This window comes from Belonocnema kinseyi, chromosome 2, assembly GCF_010883055.1.
Source record: "Belonocnema kinseyi isolate 2016_QV_RU_SX_M_011 chromosome 2, B_treatae_v1, whole genome shotgun sequence".
Lineage (NCBI taxonomy): Eukaryota > Metazoa > Arthropoda > Insecta > Hymenoptera > Cynipidae > Belonocnema > Belonocnema kinseyi.
In genome coordinates, this window is record NC_046658.1 from 100,096,704 (window position 1) to 100,112,506 (window position 15,803).

The following is a 15,803-nucleotide window of genomic DNA, read 5'->3' on the forward strand; positions in this document are numbered from 1 at the left end:
CGCGCAACTCAGTCATTTACAGCGGCTCCTACTATATTCACACGGACATAGCCCTGTCATAGTATTGGACCGCATCTCGTTTCAGATCTGGGATCACTGGTACAGTCCCATGTTAAAGAATATGAACTTAGTAAAGTAACGAAGTAGCGCCATCTAGCAGATATAGAACAACCACAGCTCTATTCAGGCAACCCCTCCACCCGCTCCTCTAACCATACCAAGCAAATTATAATATATTTTTTAATTTAGATTTATAGGAAGAATAATTTACGTAAGCAAACCATTTTATGCAATATAGAAAAACATAAAATAGCGCAAAATCGACAATGCATTGAGTTTTTTGATATTACATGAAATTGTTTGCTTGTGTAAATTATTCTTCCAATAATTCTAAATGAAAAAAATATTTAAATAGAGACATTAAGCCCAACACTTGAGTACCACTTCGAACAGATCGTTCTCTTTTTAAATTAAAAAATCAAAATAATGTAAATTTGTTGCAAACAGAAAGTCTAAATAATTTGCAGACGAGATTAATATGTATAATCACTCACTCGTTATTTACATTTCCGCCATGTTCCTATAATCCTGATCTTCCCCTTCTACCACACAAGCATCAACACAGACGCCACCTAGGGGAGATAGAAATCACTAAAAATCGTTCACATTTTAGCCTGAAGACTGTACCTAGTGTGTTTCGGTGCGAGATAGATCGCGGTAGAGAGGGAAAGAGTTGAGAGAAGGAGAGGAGTCACGTGGTGGGGATCCGTGCGACGGACCGTGTTTCAACGAATTTGAAGCATTACAAAATTCGCGGAATTATGATTCCGGTGAATCTCAACTATTAGAGGATTATGCTTTTTTTTACTTTTGTACATTTTGTCTCGAAAATAGAACCATTCTATTGTACATAGTATCAAACGAATAAATTATTTTATAGTATGCATTATTATTTATTTATGTTTAAACTCTTGCCACAGACCGCGCGCGAGTAGCCTAGCCACTATTGATTTGAGACGGTCATAATTTATTGAATATCAATTCGATTGGGCTAAAATTTTCCAGAAAACTTCGTTCTACTGTTGTTAACAACTTTCTTGTTGGACGTTTTTCGTTGCTCAAAATTCACTCGATAAACGAAACGCTGGCAGTTAGTGAAGTCCGATAAGCGCCACGTATCAGAAAAAAATTAACAACAATGTTGGCCAAATAAATTTTTTAATTCCTATTGTTCTATAATTCGAAGGACATTTCGAACTACATTCCCTAAAATTTTATTGAAAAATCCTCAAAACTGACTGAATGAGCACGAGTTCAAGTGAAAAACGAATTAAAATATATTTTTCTAAAAAAGCCCGTTTTTTGGCTTTAATTAGAAAACTAAAAAAGCCACAACTTTTTGTCTGGACTTCCCACTCCCGACGAAAAAAGTTTATGTGCCCTTATTTCGACCCGGCAGCTCAATTGGTGTTAGAAGGGGGCTCAGTGGGTCATTTGGTATTTATTATTTTGTCGAGTTCTGCCTTTTAGAATAAAATTATTCTTGTTAGTTAAAAATTTGTTTTTTGGGTCAAAATATAATTTTTTCAATAGAAAAATGTCAAAAAACGTCGACAGAAATTCGTAGTTTTGTACACAATGGGAACCAGAAATATTTCGTAGTTAAAAATTCATTTTCTTGGGTGATAGATTCATCATTTTTATTAAAAAGGTATTTCTTTGGTTAAATATTGATTTTTTTGTATTTGAATACTCGTCTCGTTTGCTTGAACACATGTTTTAAACTCAATGTTTAAGTATTTCATGTTTGATTTCAAATTTAAATTTTGAAAATTCAACCATTTTGTTAAAAATTCATATACATATTTAGTGGAAAATGCGTCTTTTTTGGTAAAAAATTAATATTCCTGATTAAAAATTGATTTCTTTCATTCAAAATTCAAATATTTTGCTGAAAATTCTTTGCTTGATGGTTGAAAATAATTTCCATAACTAAAAAAGAACATGTTCCATTTTTGGTTAAAAATTAATTCTTTTTTAGTTGAAGATTCAAATATTTGGTTAAAAATTCATGCATTTTGTAGAAAATTAATTTTTATGGTAGAAACTTTATCTTTTTGTTTGAAAATTCGTCTTTTTTGGTAGAAAATTGATCTTCTTAATCTTTTCGATTTTTGGTTTTAAAGTTATCTTTTTGAGATAAAAAGTTAACCATCTGATCGAGAATTAATGTATTTTCTCAAAAATTAATTTTTTTTGTAGAAAACTAATGTTTGTTTTGGAAAATTCATCTTCGGTAGAAAATAAATCTTCTTGGCTGAAAATTCATCTTTTTTGGTTAGAAATTCAACTTTTGAGTTAAAAATTAAATATTTTGATTGAAAATTAATTTTGTTCGGTGAAAGATTGATCATTCTAGTTAAAAATTTATTTCTGTGACTGAAAATTTATTTATTTTTTTGAAAATTCGTCTTTTAGATAGAAAAATAATTTTCTTGATTGGGAATTCATCTTTATGGTTAGAAGTTCAACTATTCGGTTAAAAATTAAATTTTTTTACTAAAGAAATGTTCTATTTCACCTTTGTTTTAAATTATAAAATTTACCTTATTTTTACTTAAAAATTCGACTTTCTTGGTAGAAAATTAATTTTTTTCATCGAAAATTAATTTTCTTAAATGAAAATACAAATATTCAATTTTTGGTTGAAAATTTTAACTTTTTAGTTAAAAATTCATGTATTTTCTTGAAAATTCATCTTCTTTGGTAAAAAAATATATTGTTCTTGGTTGAAAACTATTTGGTTAAAAGTAATTTTTCATTAAAGATTCATCATTTTAATTTAAAGTTGTGTTTTTGCTTAAAAACTTATCTAATGTGTTTATTAATTTTGTTTTCATTGCAAATATTAATTCTTTTAACGGAAAATTTAAATATTCGATTTTTTGTTTGAAAGTTACTTTTCTAAATTGAAAATTCTTTTTTGTTTAATTCATAATTTTTTTTGTGAAAAAAGTTTTGTTCTGGATATTTTTCCTTATTTCTTAATAAAATTAAACACGATTTATCGATGTATTGTCACCTAAAACCGATTTAATCCAAACTTGATTAATTTCTTACCCTAATCAATTTTTGATTATTTTATTCATAATAGGGGGATTCCCACAGAAACGATCGAAAACGCATAAAATGGCGCAGTCTTACCAACCTCCATTATCCTAGAAATATTAATTTCTTCGATTTTTTGAACATTTAAAACATTTTTTGGCAAAACATACAGGGCCTAAAATGTACAATCTTACAAAAAGAAACCGAAAAACTCTAAAAACAGGGAAAGTATGGGGATATTTAATGAAACTGAGGGAATAAATTTTTTTAAAGTAAAAAATATTGCGGGAAATTTATTGAATTCAATTTGTAACGCCTCGAATTCCTAATATTTAAAAAAAAATATTTGATTTTCAAGCTAAAAAGACTAAATTTCTATCAATAATTTGATTCTTCAACAGAAATATATGAATTTTTAACAAAAAAGTTGACTTTATGTCAACAAAAATAATGTTAAAAACAAAACGAATTTTAAACATAACATTTAAATTTTCAAGCAAAGAAAAGAATCTTCCAACCAAAAAATAAAATTTTCACCAAATAATTTAATTTCCACAAAAAATATGACTTCTGAATCAACAAATTAATTCGTGTACCAAAAAAATATAGTTTTTAACAAAATACATAAATTTTCAAACAAGTAGTTGGAGTTTAATATAAACAGTTATTTTTTAACTAAAAAGATGAATTTTTAAACAATAAGATTCATTTTCTACCGAAAATGACGAGTTTTCTGCAAAAGTTTTTTATTTTTAAAAATTTTCAACCAAGAAAGATTCTTCAGACAGGAAATAAGCCAATTTTAATAAAAATTTATTGAAGTTTCAAGCCAAAAACCAAAGTTTCAACAAAATACATGAACTTTCAAAACAGTTCAATTTTTAACAAAATAGTTCCATTTTCAACCAAACAATTGAATCTTCAAATAAAAATAATTATTTTTAATCCTATAGTTAAACTTTGAACTAAAAAAATCAATTTTCAAGCAAGATTTTTCAGTCAAAACTAAAAAAATAGTTGCATTTCCAGTTAAAAATATTAATTTTCAGCACAAAAATATTGCAACAGAATAGTTAAATTTTGAAACATCATAAAAAAATGTTTAAAATAGTTAATTTTTCAATTAAAGATATAAATCTGCAACAAAGAAATCAATTTTTCATCAAACCTTTAACTTTTTAAACAAAAATATGGTTTTTCAAAGAAAGTTTTTTCGAGCTAAAAAAAAATTCAAGCAAACTTATTGAATTTTCAAGCCAAAAAAATGAAGTTTCAACAAAATGCATGCATTTTCCAACAAACAGTTTTGTATTTTTAATTAAAAAATTAATTTTAAAGAAAAGAAACGAATTTCAACAAAAAAGTTAACTTTTCAACTAAAGATATACATTTTTAAACAAACAAACAAATTAATTTTTCACCAAACATTTGGCTCTTTAACCAGAAATATGATTTTGCAAGCAAAAAAATTAATTTTCTACGGAAAAAGAGGAGTTGAATTTAAAAAATATGCTTCAGTGAAGGGAAAAAATATCAACAAAATTGTAAAAATTTTACGCCAAAAAGGCAACTTTGATTTAAAACAATTTTTTTTTTTTACAATTTCAGTCAGTTTAAAAGACATTTAGGAATTTTCAAAACTTGGCAATTTTTAAAAAATATTTTATAAATATTCGGCAATCTTTCAAAGTTTCAAAATACTATTGATCTATTAAAAACTGTTAAAATTCCTAAATATGTTTAGACATGTTCTGTTATTTTTTAAAATCGTTTTAAATATTCCTTTAAAAATATATTCTTTAATAAATTATTTTAAATATTCCAAGAAAAGTTTTTCATTCGATTAAAACCTTTTAAAATTCATGAAAAGCTGCTACATTTTGGTTAGAAATTTCAAAAAATCTACTTTCCTTTTTTGAATTTATTGAAATATTTTTCAGTTTGATGTAATTATTTTTCAATCTTTTTAAAACTTCTAAATAATTCTTTTAGATTTAAAATAATATCTTGAAAATCTGCTACGTTCGTTTCCGAAATTTTCGGAAATCATTTGCAATGTTCTTAAATATTTTAAAATGATTTTTAAAAATAAAAAATTACTTAAAATTTTCCCTGGAATCTTAAGAAAAAAATAAAGTTTCAAAATAATATTTTTAAATCTTCAAAAATCTACATTTTGTTTAGTGTTTGAAAATCATTTCAAATTTTAAATTGTTTTTCAATCACTTAAATACTTCTATAACTTCGAAATCTAAACTTCGAATTAATTAATTAAATTGCAATTATGTTTTCTTTTTATAAATAGTATTTAGAAACATTCATCAGATACTTTTTTCTTTTATTTTTAAAGAATTCTTTAAAATTAAATATTTTCTCTTTTACAAATAAATATTTAGATCAAAATATTCTTACCTTTAGTTTCTTCTTTGTAGATCTGAACCGCCTTTTTTGCGAGAGTCGCTGCACTTTTAATTAACACAATACTCTCTTCTTCACTGATGTTGAGATATTTGACGAAGCCGGTAACGGAAGCTTGATACGTGTTCGTCTCAATGATGTCGCAACCGGCTCGGAGAAAATCCAGATGAGTTGCGAGGATGGCGTCCGGTTGCGTTGCCAAAAACTTGGCCGTCCACAGAGGATCCCCGTCAATTGGTTCTCCCACGTGAGTTGACAATTGACGGGAAAAACTTCCATCTAATAGCTTCACTTTCGGCATCGTCATCCTCTATATATTATCCGTTATTGTAACGAGGCGATTTGATATTTCGGGACTACTTTCGTTTTTTATCCCGACGGATTATTACTGCACTTTCATTCCATTCGTTTAAATACGCGCTGCGTTTCGAATTTTATACGCATCACTTTTTTACACCAGGATTATGAATATTTTTTTGAATAATTATCGCACTTCTCTCTACTTTTAGTGTTTTTTTTTGTGCCAAACGATCGCGATTCTGAATACACTTTCGTAATTCGTGAACAGCTGATTGCAGCTATTCTGATCCGCACGCGCGATTGACAGAGTTTGAGGGCCAGTCCACAATGAGAGTCATAAGCGTCGACGTTTAACCGTATATTTTCTGGTGCCCTACATCTAGAGTTCCGAGTCGGTTATATTACTTTGAGAACGGTAACGAGAATGAGAATTTATGAGAATCTCAGAATTTAATTTAATTAATAGAAAATTTAATTTTTTTGTTAAATTTCGTTTGAAAATTCAACTCTTTTTTTAAGTTTGTCTTTTTTTATTTTTAAGTTTACCTGCTTTAGCAGAAATTAAATCCTTTTTTGATAAAAATGCAACTGTTTGGTTACAAATTAAGCTATTATACTATTTTCTTGAAAACTGAACTATTTCGTAGAAGATTTACATTTTGTTTGAAATTTATATTGTGGTATTGAAAAATGAACTGAAATATTTTCTGGATGAAAGTTTCACTTATAAAAAAAAATTTGTTTTTTATTACAAACTTATCTGTTTTAATACCAAATTGATCTTTTTTGGATAAAAATGCAACTATTTGGCAGAGAATTGAACTATTTTGTTGAAAATTCATCCTTTTTGGTTGAAAAAATTCGTTTTTTTTTATTCAAAATTCAGTTTTTTTCGTAGAAAATTATTTTTTGGTAAAACCCAACGGACACGAAGTTTGGCGACGTCTTTACGACATCGTTACGATATCTTTACGACATTGTTACGATATATTTACGACATTGTTACAACAACTTTACGACATACTATGTCCATGTCGTTAAGGTGTTATGATATCGTGAATAAGTCGTATAATCTGACGATGTCTTTACGATATCGCAGACACCGAAACGACATGGACATAGGATGTCGTAAAATTGTCGTAAATATATCGTAACGATGTCATAAAGACGTCGCTAAATTTTGTGCCCACTGGGAAAAATTCAATTTTTGATGTTATTTGCTAGAGAATTGAAATTTTGTTTAGAAAATCATCCTTTTTGGTTAAAAATTTGTCTTTTTGGATTGAAAATTCAATTTTTTTGTAGAAAATTTAGCGTTTTGATTTAAAACTTCATCTGTTATAGAAGAAATTTCATTTTTTGTAGGAAAATGCAACTTTTTGTTTAAAAATCGTTCTTCTTTGCTTGATAATTCAACTAATTTGTTTAAAACATTTGGTTGAATCGCTTTGTTAAGAAATCACTTTTTTTGCTAAAGATTTATATTTTATGTTGAAAAGTTACCTCGTTGGTTAGTTTAATTATCTTGTTGAAAATTAATCTTTTTTAATGGAAAATTTAACTACTTGCGTCAAAGTTAAACTACATTGTGATTTTTTTTTATTGATGGCTTATGTCTGATTGAAAATTAAACTGTTTAGTGGAAAATACATTTTTTTTGGCTTAGACTTAATTTTTTAACTGAAAATGTAAATTTTCCATTTTTGTACGATTGATATTTTTTATTTAAAAATTCGCGTTTTTTTGTTGTAAAAATAATTTTTTAGTTTGAAAATTTCTTTTTTTGTGTGTAAAAATGTATCAGTTTCGTGGAAAATTAATTTTTTGTTGAACAGTCATATTTTTTGTTTAAACATTGAATTTTCGTAAAAAATGTTGTTCTGATCTTAATATGTCTGAGCTGTAAAATAATTTATATTCAACCGCTGATATAACCTGAACAATAAAAATATTGTTAAAAATCATAAATTCTTAAATTCTCTTAAACTCTTTCAAATTCTCCTAAATTCTGTCATATTCTCGGTTATATAATCGGAACTTAAAATCTCGGGAATTTAAGAACTGTACCTACATCACAATAGAATAAAAGTCAATCGACAGTACAAATCTCAAAGGATTTTTTTTAGAATTGACCCCGAAGTTTTATAAAGAGACCCCACTCCCGGAAAACCCTTCTCGCCATAATTTGTAGGTTATGTTGACTTCTCTTTCGGAAATAAATACATGAATAATAATAACCAATAAAACAAACCAAAAATCGAACAAAATAAAATCTATCATTGATCAAATGCAATACAATGTTTAAGTCTGTTGCAATCGATCTATCATAGAAAGATTCCAACAGACTTTAATGTTTGATTTTTCGTTTTATCAGAACGATTCCAAAAGACTTTAACATTTTATTGCATTTGATCGATGATTGATTTGGTTCCATTTGTAGTTTGTGTTATCGGTGAAAATCCATTGTGAATCCACGTTCATTATGCAAAAAAAATATAATTCTTGCAGCTACAGTGAACTTGAGGAGACGTGAGCAGACGATAGAACGTCTATCGTCTGCTCAAGTTCATTTCGAATTCTGAATTCACACGAGCGCCACCTAGGGGACGTAGCAATTACTATATTACGTTCACCACTTTTCTATGGGAGTGGGCACACCGTGTACCTGGTGTAGAGACTACTGTGACTGAAATGACGATTCCTTCAGAGCGAAACTCTTCCATTGTTAAAGTCGAGCTGAACTTGCTTTATTATTATTATTATTCCACAAATTTTGGGGAATGTAAGCTACATAAATTATTAAATTTTTAATTTAAGAATTTTTAAATCTTGGGTAAAATTAAGCAATTTTTAATATTCCAATAAAGTTTAGGGAGATTTCCGTAAATAGTTTTTGATTAATTTTCCACAAGGATGTTTGGGGAATTTTCCCCACTAAACTTTGGGAAAAATGCCCCAAAATGTGTGGAAAATTCTCTGATTCTTCCTGGACTAATTTTTCATTCCAAATAATTAATATTCAAATACAGTGAAACTGTTCTATAGCACCAATTTTGGATCCGACGGTGGGCGGGAACTGACAAAAGAATGTGTTTTTTACTATAAAAGATGGATTTTTGACATAATACTGAAATTTTTAATAAAATAATGGAATTTTTAACATAATATTTGATTATTCAATCGAAAACATAATTTTTTAACAATATAGTTTAAGTTTTACCCAATTAGTTGAATTTTTAAGTTACAAAATTAATTTGAAACAAAATAATTAAACTTTCAACTAAAGAGATGTATTTTCAGCTTAAAATATAAATCTTTAACAAAAAAAAGTTAATTCTTAAGAGTGATTCAACCAAATATTTCAAACAAACTAGTTGAATACGCAAGCAAAGAAGAATGATTTTTAACCAAAAAGTTAAATTTTCATGAAAAAAAAGAAAATATTTCTATAATAGATGAAGCTTTAAATAAAAATAAATAGTTGAATTTTCTGTTGAAAAAGATTTCAGTAGTTTTCACGATCAAATTATAACTTTTTAATCAAGAAATAATTTTCTACGAGAAAAATTGAATTTTCAATCCAAAAAGACGAATTTTTAACCATTCTCATAATTTATTATTGAGAAAGTATTAGAATTTTTTGAAATTTGACACCACTGTTTTTCAATGGTTCTCCACGTTTCGAGACCCCTGAATCCGAAAATCAAGTTTTAAGATGACGTCTGTCTGTCCGTCCGTCAGACCGCCCGACAAGCAGTTGATTCTAACGACTTTTTATTATAAAAAGAGAATCTTCAGAGTTATAGCATTTTCAAAATTTTTAAAATGAACCGAAAATCAAAATTGTAAGCGGAGTAACGCACGATATGAAAAAAAGTCAAGAAAAGAAAAACATTTCTTTTTGAAAGCGCTACAAGATTATCCTAAAAAATTTTTGGATTTTCTTGGAAATACGAAAATTCAAATTGTGATTGCACAAAAAATAATGAAAAATCAAAAATTCCATTTTGTCGTCAAACTATGTAGGACACGAAAAAAATGAATTAACAAAAATTGTTATCCCAAAAAAGATCTACAATTTCGTTAAGAATCTCTTCTTTATAGGAGGGGTACCTTTTGTTTTATTCCTGAAAAATAACCTTGAAAATAAAATAAAATTTTTTTTAATGTGTGGAAAAACGAAGCAAGTTACGAGAAAAAAAGGTTCAACAAAACCTGTTTACAAATGTCTGTCCGAAATCGAGCGCGCAGTGAGAGTTTCACAATGAGAATGTGTACCTCAAGGCCTACAGAGCTTTGAGAAACTTAATTTTTGACCATACTTAATTAAGTAGACAATTCAGAATATCAAGACGCATAAAAATACTGCCAACAAAAAGTGATCTTTTTGATAAATTTTTATTCAAGCATTACAAATGCAAAGAATAAATATCCGAGCGCAAAGCGCGAGATTCCACCGTCGCCCGCCATAGGCGCGCTCAAACTTCCGAGCGAAGCGGGCCGCGCGCGCAGCGGGTAGATTTTTTAAAAAAGTGGAACCTTCATCCAGAAAAGATTTCAGTTCATTTTTCAACGCCTAACTATACATTTTAAACAAAAATGATATTTTCTACGAAAAAGTCGAATTTAAGAAAAATAGTATAATGGTTTAATTTCCAACCAAACAGTTTTATTTTCATTCAGAAAAGACTTCATTTTTCTTAAAACAGATGGCAACAAATTAAAAAAATCTGCCCGCGCGGCGGGCACATTCTCGTCGCACGCACCGCGCGCGGCTCGCTTTGCTCGCGAGTTTGAGCCCGCCTAGGGCGCGTGTCCGTTGAATCTCGCGCTTCACACTCGGATATTTATTCTTTGCATTTGTAATGCTGGAAAAAAACTTTATCAAAAAGATATCTTTCAGAAGGCAGTATTTTTATGCGTCTTTATATTCTGAATTGTCTATACTTAATCAAGTATATTCAAACATTAAGTTTCTCAAAGCTCTGTAGGGTTTTGTTGTTTTTCCACAAATTTGGTATTTGTTTAAAATTTTAAATGTTATTTTTCATGAATTTAAATAAAAAGTATGCGTCCTATTAAGAAGTGATTTCAAACAAACTGGTAGATCTTTTTTGAGATAACAATTTTTGTTCATTTATCTTTTTTCGTATCCTACATAGTTTAACCACAAAAAGGAATTTTTGATTTTCATTATTTTTTGTGCAATCAAAATTTGAATTTTCGATTTTCCAAAAATATCCACACATTTGTTATGATAATCTTGTAGGGCTTTCAAAAAGCAATGTTTTTCTTATTTTGACTTTTTTTCATATCGTACGTTTTTTGGCTTAAAATTTTGATTTTCAGTTGATTTAAAAAAAATGGAAAATGCTATAACTCTGAGAATGTTCTTTTTATCGAAAAAAGTGATTGCATAAATTATATGTCCTTTTCAATATTATAAATATCCGTACATATAATTTTCAAATTCAGAAAAAAGTGGTCTCAAAAATTTTCAAAATGCGCTCACTATTTGAATTTTTATCAAAAATGGCTAGTTAATGAACTCGTCCATTTTTTTAGGTCCTAAAAAAAGTGTGCCAAAGATGGATTTGATCAGTTCATTTTTTTGAGAGTTATCGTGTTTACGGACGGACAGACAGACGCCATCGTAAAAACCTTATGTTCGGATTCAGGGGTCTCGAAACGTGGAGATCTGTTGAAAAACTTTGGTGTCAAATTTCGGACAAAAAATATTAAAGTGCTTTTTTCAAAACGCAGATATTATATTTAAATAGTAGAATTTTCAACAAAAAGTTATGACTTTTTAACAAAATTGTTGAATTTCAAATCAAATAGGTGCATTCTCATCCAAGAAAGATGTAATTTCTGCTAAAACAGATGAATTAAACAAAAAACCTTTAAAAAATAGTTAAATTTTTATCCAACAGGGATTCCAGTTGACTTTCTAACACCAAAATAATAATTGTCAACAATTTTTAATCGTTAAAAATCAGAAAATGACAGTGAATTTATTTCTTAATCGGAAATATTACAAATTTTAAGAAGAAAAATCTGTCCGAGAGTACATTTTTAATTTAAAGAATTTTAAACTACAGTCTTGAAAACTTAAACAACTAAGAATGAAAAGCGTTTGAAGTTGAAATTTTTTGATAAAAAACAATTTTATTTTATCAACTGTAAATATAAATAAATGAATAAATACTTTTTAATATGGATCTGTACTTTAAATATTACAAACTGAACAATAATTGGTTTGATAAAACGATTCTAAATCCGGTAAAGGTTAAAAAATTTCCAGATTCTAACTGTTTGAAATCGAAAGTCTTATTCATTAAAAAATTTTATAGGTTCGATTAAAACTAGTTTTAGACCCATTATTTAATTTTTAACCCATTTAAAGTCAGCCTACCCTGAAAGGGAAATGGCTTTATGGTGTAATAATAATTTGAAATTTTAATTACTTAATATTTTTAAATATTTAACTCTTAATTTAAGACAAGTAAATTGAAGCCAAATATTTCAAAGTAAACAACTTGAAACTTATTCGTTTGACATATAAGGCCATAGATTGTTTGTTTGACATAGAAAGACATAGATTGTTAAAATTTCAAAAACCTTTTAAAATTTAACGTTACAATGTTTATTGTTCTATTTAAAAAATGTTTAATTTGTAAGTGAAATTTTGTCGGTACAAAAACTTCGTTTTAATTATTTGAAATTATTTCAAGTTCGAAATTTATTTGGAATCTTTCTGAAACTTCTAAATATTTATTAAAATTATAAAAACATGTCTACAAATAATAAGAGTTCAATTGTTATCTATAAATCCAAATTTTAAAGAAATTTTTTAAGTTCGTAGGATTTTCTAAAAGTTGCAGGACAAATTCAATTAATTTTAAAAGTTATTTAGAAGTTCCGAACAAATGTAAAAAATAATTTTAAATTTAAAAAACTTTAAAATAACTTATAGGTTTCTCAATACTTTGAAACAAAATTTCCAAAATTTTCAAGGATGCTTAAACTATTTAGAGTAAAAATAATTTAATTTTTAATTCAAGAACTTTTAAGTAGAAAATACTAAGTTTTAAAATTTTAAATGTTTCCACACGATATCGTTACGAAATCTTTACGACAACTTTACGACATCCTATGTCCATGTCGTTAAGGTGTCTTTACGATATCGCAAATAAGTCGTATGATCTGACTATGTCTTTACGCTATTGCAAATACATCTTTACGACATGGACATAGGATGTCATAACGATGTCGTAATTATATCGTAAGGATGTCGCCAAATTTCATGCCCACTGGGTATCCATTACAAGTATTCTTACAATCAAGCTTTATACTATCTTACGAACTATTCGCTTCATACAGTCTTAAATTATTGTTCTTATTCCTAAACGCTTGCGACTTTTCCCTGGACTTCCGTTTCCTCTTACCATTATCAATTTCAAATTTTGACTCTAGTTCGCAACACTACTTCGTAACTCTCCTTCTTTCGGAGTCATTTTTTGGCTTTTTCGTCTTCTATCTTGTGCAACTAGCTCTCTCTCTCTCTCTCTCTCTCTCTAAGATCTTCTAGCTTTTTCATCCATTCCTCCCCCTGACCATTTTCATTCAGAATCCATTTAATCCTTCCTTCTGTACTCTTCCCTCCCCCTTCGTCCCCTGTACACATTTCTAACACATGCAACCATGTTTCCTGCTCATACCTACATACTCTACACATATTCTCTTCTTCATTCATCTAATACCTGCATGCTCTTATACCCTCTCCCATTCTGAATCTGACTACTCTATTCCATTTGCTCTCCTTTTTAATCTTTTTCAGGTACTCTGGTTCCCCCTGCCCTTTAACCATTCTATACCAGCTGTTGTACCTTGAATCTGCGATTTTTTCCCATCTTTCCTCAGATTGCCTTGCCTTTATCTCTTCCTCTATTTCCTCCCACTCTGTACCCCTCTCATGTATATCACATTCACGCCTCAATTAATATCTCTCCTCCTCCCATTTTGAACGCCCCACGTTACCCCTCCTCTCTTCATCCATGACCTCGCGGGCACACGCTTCTGAAATTTTGCTTCCCTCTCCCCTTCTTAGTTTCTCTTCGAAGTTCCAGGCTCTTTTCACTTGCCTTACCATCATTTTTTCTTGTCCTATTTCTTCCCTCAACATATAACCTGGGCAACTCCAGCTCACTCCCAAAACCCATCTCAAAAATCGTCCATGCACACTTTCTATTCTCTTGTGTTCTTTCCATCCCCATATTTCCACATCATAGCTTAACACTGACCATATTAATACATAAAACATCCACACTCTCATCTTCCAATTATTCTTGAACCTTCTTTATCTTATACCCCATATTTATCCCAATACTTTACTCGCGCAATCCATTCTCTTTCTCATCTGCAGCTCGCTTCCTCCTCTCGTTTCGAACCAAAATCCTAAGTAGCAAAACTCATCTACCAACTCTACCACCACGCCATTTATCTTCCACTCATACTCTAAGCTATACCTTTTGTTTCTGAAACACATCATCTGGGTCTTGTTCATATTTATTGTTAAACCCTTTTCTCTCACATATTCTTCGAACACTCTCATCAACAAGTTCATACCTCTGTCATCATCCGCTAAAAGCTCTACGTCATCTGCATATGCTAGTGAATACAGTTTGCCCGTTCCTAATGTTGTCCCTCCTTTTCCTTTCATCTTCAAATTCTCCTCTAAATCTGCGAGAAGAATACTAAACAGAAGTGGGCTCAAAGGACACCCTTGCCTGAGCTCCTTTCCTGTCCAGAATTCCTCGCCTTTCTTATCCCCTATTTTCACCCTTATCTTAGTATTCACAAATATTTCTTTTATCCTCTATATTAAACCTTCGTCTACTCCTCTCTCTTTCATTGCTGCCCATAAGATCCTCCTGTTGACTGAGTCAAATGCTCCCTTAAAGTCTACAAACAATGCGACTAGCTTTCCTTTCTTCCACCCTAGGTTCTCTTTCACTTGTCTTTCCAACCTCCTTCTAAGCACTTCCGCATAAATTTTATATCCCACGGACATGAGTGTGATACCCCTATATTCCTTCACCTTTTTACCTTCTCCTTTCTTAATCAACAATACTAACAGCCCTGTCTTCCACTCCTCCGGCCACCCTTCTCCTTTCCACACCTTTTTGCAAATGTTCCACATCTCTTCCCTCACCCCTAATCCTCCATATTTCAGTGCTTTATTTTCCAGACCATTTTAACCATCAGCCTCCTTATTCTTTCTCCTGTCAGAATGTAATCTATTACGGTGTCTATATCCGCGTATGTATATTCACCTTCATCATCCCCTCTTGTATTGCCGTTAAAAATGAACCATCTCGCCTCTCCCAGTATGTTTAGTAGCCTCCTACCCTCCCGATCAGTTTTCATTTGTTTCGATTTTCTGATAAACACCTCCTTTTCTCTATTCTATACTTCTCCCCCTTGTTCCCCGGTCCATGCATTTAAATCCCTTCCTATTAGGACCAGCTTCTCCTCTTTCACCTCTGTCCATTTCCGTATTGTTCTCCATCCTTCCTTTTCTCCTCTTCTTCTGTAACGCATACTACATCCATAACAACTTTTCCTAATTTTATTCTTCTAACCATTGTCCCCTCACTTTCTTCTGTATACTCTCTCTTTCCTTCCTTTACCACTAGTTCTTTTCTTGATCCTAACACAATGCCATCCATTCCTCTCCCTTCACGTGCCTCTTTTTTGCTGCTTGCATCTTCCACTCATATGATGTTGGTAATATCCTTTTCAAGCATTTCACTCTTTCTCATCCACCCACGTCTCACTCATCATTATCACATCCCATTTCTGCACTTCTTCCCAAAACCCTTTGTCCTTGTTTTTTAATCCTGACACGTTCCAGAATGTTACTTGCACGTCGCTCTTTTTGTGCTTACCTTCTTTATCTCTTTCATTCAGGTCTG

General features: G+C 30.0%; 2 protein-coding genes across 3 annotated transcripts in view; one reads left to right on the top strand and one right to left on the bottom strand.

The window, feature by feature from the left end:
* Positions 1 to 6,139, bottom strand: part of LOC117168017 (homocysteine S-methyltransferase YbgG-like) — a 7,881-nt gene extending 1,742 nt beyond the window's left edge. The window contains exon 1 of the mRNA XM_033353332.1: positions 5,521 to 6,139. Within this exon, the coding sequence (XP_033209223.1) occupies positions 5,521 to 5,833 (313 nt within the window). The 5' untranslated portion in view covers positions 5,834 to 6,139. The remainder of the gene's footprint in view (positions 1 to 5,520) is intronic.
* A 31-nt stretch (positions 6,140 to 6,170) lies between these two features.
* LOC117168259 overlaps positions 6,171 to 15,803 on the top strand; it is a 42,588-nt gene continuing 32,955 nt past the window's right edge. Inside the window, exon 1 of one of the 2 annotated variants that reach the window (XM_033353762.1) lies at positions 6,171 to 6,241. The gene's annotated coding sequence lies outside the window, so the exon portion shown is untranslated. The remainder of the gene's footprint in view (positions 6,242 to 15,803) is intronic. The other variant, XM_033353763.1, reaches the window with a different exon arrangement.